This window comes from Episyrphus balteatus, chromosome 1, assembly GCF_945859705.1.
Source record: "Episyrphus balteatus chromosome 1, idEpiBalt1.1, whole genome shotgun sequence".
Classification (NCBI taxonomy): Eukaryota; Metazoa; Arthropoda; class Insecta; order Diptera; family Syrphidae; genus Episyrphus; species Episyrphus balteatus.
Genome location: NC_079134.1, coordinates 106,000,283 through 106,004,689, shown reverse-complemented (window position 1 = coordinate 106,004,689; position 4,407 = coordinate 106,000,283). Strand labels below are relative to the sequence as shown.

The window sequence follows — 4,407 nt, the reverse complement described above, 5'->3', positions numbered from 1 at the left end:
ATTCGCAATTGTATTTACGGCCTGCTTGGAAAAGTCTTTTGCCTTTTGTTGATATAAGTCTTGAACCCCAATGGGTGTGTTTCGCATTGAAGTCTCCACCAACAAGAAAGTTATGCCCAAGAAGATTTAATAGATCTGTATAGTCATCTTCTGTCGGGGATCGCCTTGGTGGGCAGTATATAGCTGCTATCTTAAACTCTTTCTTTTTCATACCAATACTAATAGTTGTTACTTGCATATTTTCATTAGTAAGCTTGGTTTCTTCATAATGTTTTAAGCTTTCTTTTATAAGAATCGCCGATCCAACTCTTGCCTTGTGAGCTGGATGTGGAGCGAGCGAAACCAAAGTTGGAGCGGAAAATTCAGTGAACTTGTTTAATTCAGACGATGATTGCAACGAGGTCAGGCTGACCATGAGCACCAAGAAGAAAGAATCTCCGAGCAACAAATTTGAATACAACATCAGCTATAGATTCATCATCAGCCTTATGGAGATATCTACATCACTATGTTGACTTTATTGGACTCGGGGAGTCCCAGTTTTGTTCAGATTAAATTTGTGCCACCGTTTCTGATTGCAAAGCGGGACAAGAGAAGTCACAATTATGTTGGAGTTAACAATAGCCCATTGGACGTACTAGGAAGTATTAGTAGTATCATTTCTTATCAAAATTCTTTTATAAATTTGTATTTGTTAGTAGTAAAAAATTTTTCAATGAGTTATCCTGTAATTCTAGGTAGAGACTTCATGGAAAAAACTGGTTTGGTGCTGCAACAACAAAAATCAAATTTATCATTTGGATATAATCGGGATCTCCACTTACCATCTGATGTTCGCTATGCTCCAGCTCCAAGTCAACAAAATGTGGAAATTATTGAAGGTGATGAATCGTTTCTTTCTCAAATAATGAATATTGACGTGAGTTTTGACGTGAGTAAAAAAGATTTTAAAATTAATGATAATTTACCTGAGGCGATTAAGCAAAGCGTTGTTAGGATTATTACACCAACTTTCTCGACTTCAGATGATCATAAAGTTTTCAGCCAGGATTTTAAAATGCGAATTAATTATCTAAAGAAATTCCTTTTCACTGTCCACCTAGAAGGTTGCCGTATGTGCACAAAATAGAACTTAGAAAGATTTTAGATAGTTTATTGAAAAAAGGCATAACTCGCGAATCGACTTCCTCATTTGCGTCGCCCATTGTTCTTGTGCAGAAGAAGAATGGGGAGCTGAGGCTCTGTGTAGATTATTGCGAATTAAACAAGTTGACTCTTAATGAAAATTTTCCATTACCTTTAATTGAGGACCACATCGATCGTCTTAAAGATAAAAAGTATTTTACAACTCTTGACCTCAAAGATGGTATTCACCATGTTCAAATGGCGGAAGAGTCCATAAAATATACGTCATTTACGACACCCCTTGGACAAATTGAGTACACTAAAATGCCTTTCGGGTTAAAAAACGGTCCCTCAGTTTTTGAGAGGTATATGAAACAGATTTTTAAAAATTTAATTTCGAAAGATTAAATATTAACTTTTATGGACGACATTTTAATTGCTACAGAGTCTATTGATGAAAACCTTGAGATTTTGAAAGAAGTTCTTGACCTTCGAGTTCAAAATGGTTTGCATCTCAGATATGACAAATGCGTTTTTTTTTAAAACGGAAATCCAATATTTAGGATACAAGATAAGCGACCGTGGCATTAAGTTTAATGATTCAAGCGTGGACGCTATCAAAAACTTCCCGATTCCAAGAAGATTCCAAAGGAAGTCCATAGCTATATAGGACTTTGTTCCTATTTTCGTGAGTTTATACAAAATTTCTCAAATCTTGCAAAGCCCCTTTACGATCTTTTGAAAAAAGATGCACCATTTACTTTTGGTATTCCAGAAGAAGAAGCTTTCACCTTGTTGAAAACAAGGCTTACACAATCTCCAGTTCTTTCGATATTTAGTCCACATAACACCACGGAACTCCATTGTAATGCAAGTAGTGCAGGGTTCGGAGCAGTTTTGTTACAAAAACAAAAAGATAACAAGTTCCATCCAGTTTTCTACTTTTCGAAGCGTGCGACAGAGTCTGAGAGCAAATTTCATAGTTATGAGCTGGAAACTCTGTCTATAGTCTATGCCTTAAGACGATTTAGGATTTATCTATTAGGTATACCTTTTAAAATAGTAACTGACTGCCAAGCACTAACTCAGACTCTTAAGAAAAAATCTCTCAATCCGCGAATTTCTCGTTCTGCCTTGGAGCTTCAAGGCTTTGACTATAAAATAGAACACCGTAAAGGTAACTTGATGGCTCACGTTGATGCCCTAAGTAGATCGTTTAACATTCTTTATGTTGCCGACGACGAGTCGTTTGAGTTTGTTCTCGCGGCGGCCCAGAGAAAGGACCCGAAAATTATCAAAATTGTTAATGATCTGGAAAAGTCTGAAAGTTCGTTGTACGAAATGATAGACGGTTTGATTTATTGCAAAGCTAGGGACAAATTTTGTTTTACGTTCCTTCAGAGATGGAAGGTCAAGTTATCCGTACTCATCATGAGGGAATGTGTCACTTGGGGGTTGAAAAATGCTTTGAACTTTTATCCGGAAGTTACTGGTTCCCTAATATGAAGACAAAAGTTAAAGACTATATTAAAACTTGCCTGAAGTGCATCTACTTTTCTCCGGAATCCGGTAAAACTCGAGGTATATTGCACTCAATACCGAAGGGTAACATGCCTTTTCATACTTTGCATATAGACCATCTCGGTCCTTTGTCAACTGGAAGCAAGAAACATCTGTTTTGTGTTATTGATGGGTTCACAAAGTTTGTAAAACTTTACCCAGTAAAGACCACGAACACAAAAGAAGCCGCAACATGCCTTCAATCTTATTTTGAAAATTATTCTCGACCAATTCGAATTATATCCGATCGTGGATCTTGCTTTACGTCTAAAGAATAGGGATGGGAAAAACCGGCCGGTTTAAACCGGTTTCGGTTTTTTTGAATCGGTCAACCGGTTTTTTCGGTTTTTTTGTTCTCCCGGTTTAAACCGGTTTTTGCAAAAAAACCGAACAACCGAAAAAAAACCGAGTGAAAAAAAACGTCGAACAAAAAAAAGATCCGACGAGACAAAAAACTGAAAACCCTAAACATTTTTTTTTCCTCTCTCAACTAACGATATAACATATAATCATAAATTTTCATTCATATTTAGCTTAAAAAATTCTTCAAATTTCCTACTAAGAGTGAGTTAAGAACTCTTATAACAATAGTCCTGGCTACACAGCGATTTTTCAATCGATTGAAAAATCACATGCGGTGGCTACACACGTTGTGCCCAATCACGTTCCACTTTTACATTTTCTAGGAACAAACGTCAAAAAGAAGAAAAATTCAGAAATGGAACTGTACTGCCCTCAGAATATTCAGTTCCCTTCGTGAGCATCTTCCCCCTTAGGCGATTCAAAAATCACCGTGTATCCAGGCACATAGCAATCTTAAAAAAGCTTTGCTTAGGGATTTTCTTCTAAAAGTTTTTTTTTTGGTTGACAAATTAAGTTAATTTTTTTTACTGTCAAATCAAGCAAAAAAAACCGAAAACCGGTTTTTCCCAAAACCGGTTTTTTGGCCCGGTTTAAAACCGGCCGGTTTAATCGAAAGAAAAAAAACCGGAAAAACCGAAAACCGGTTTTTGTACTAACAACTGCCATCCCTCCTAAAGAATTTACAGAATTTTTGAGTTCTAATAACATCCAATATATTAAAGTTGCCACACATTCTCCTCAGTCAAATGGCCAAATAGAGAGGTTAAATCGAGTTATCATTCCAATGTTGGCAAAGGAGACTGAACCCGATACAAGTGAATACAAAATCGAAGGAGAAACGTGTGGTGAAAAGTGCGAAAAGGAAAGTTAACGAAGGAAAGACAAAGGCAAAAAAATTACAAAGCGCCATTTTATTTTTTTCTTGCAGTGTTTCTTACGAATCGTGTCTCACCTTATTTAATAAAATTATTAAATGTAATGGGATCATTTTAGCCCAAAAAAAGAATTCATTGATGAAATATTGGTGAGTGTGCCCGCGCAGTGATTTTTTTAAATAATGAACTAATCATTTTGTGTTTTTCTTAGGAAATCTTCAACATTCAACAGCCACAATTTGTCGAATTATATCAAGTTCTCCTGCCGCTGGAGAACAAAACAATTATACAAATTTTCTTTGTGAAAAAAAAGTAAAGAAAAGAAAATAAAATAAAACAATTTCAGTGTAAAAAAAAAAATAAGTCTTATTCTTTTTTTGGTCGCAAATGCGAAACGTCATTCCTTTTTTTTTTGTTTTTGTGCTAGATTTTTGCTGCTCCGACTCGAATTCGACTTCGGCTCCGTTTTCTCGGAGTGGAGATT

The 4,407-nt window shown here is 36.0% G+C and overlaps 1 protein-coding gene across 1 annotated transcript; it reads left to right on the top strand.

Moving 5' to 3' along the window:
• Positions 1-2,528: 2,528 nt before the first annotated feature.
• Positions 2,529-2,963, top strand: LOC129909479 (protein NYNRIN-like). Its single transcript, XM_055986558.1, has one exon. The coding sequence runs from the start codon at positions 2,529-2,531 to the stop codon at positions 2,961-2,963; it is 435 nt and encodes a 144-aa protein (XP_055842533.1).
• Positions 2,964-4,407: the final 1,444 nt, after the last annotated feature.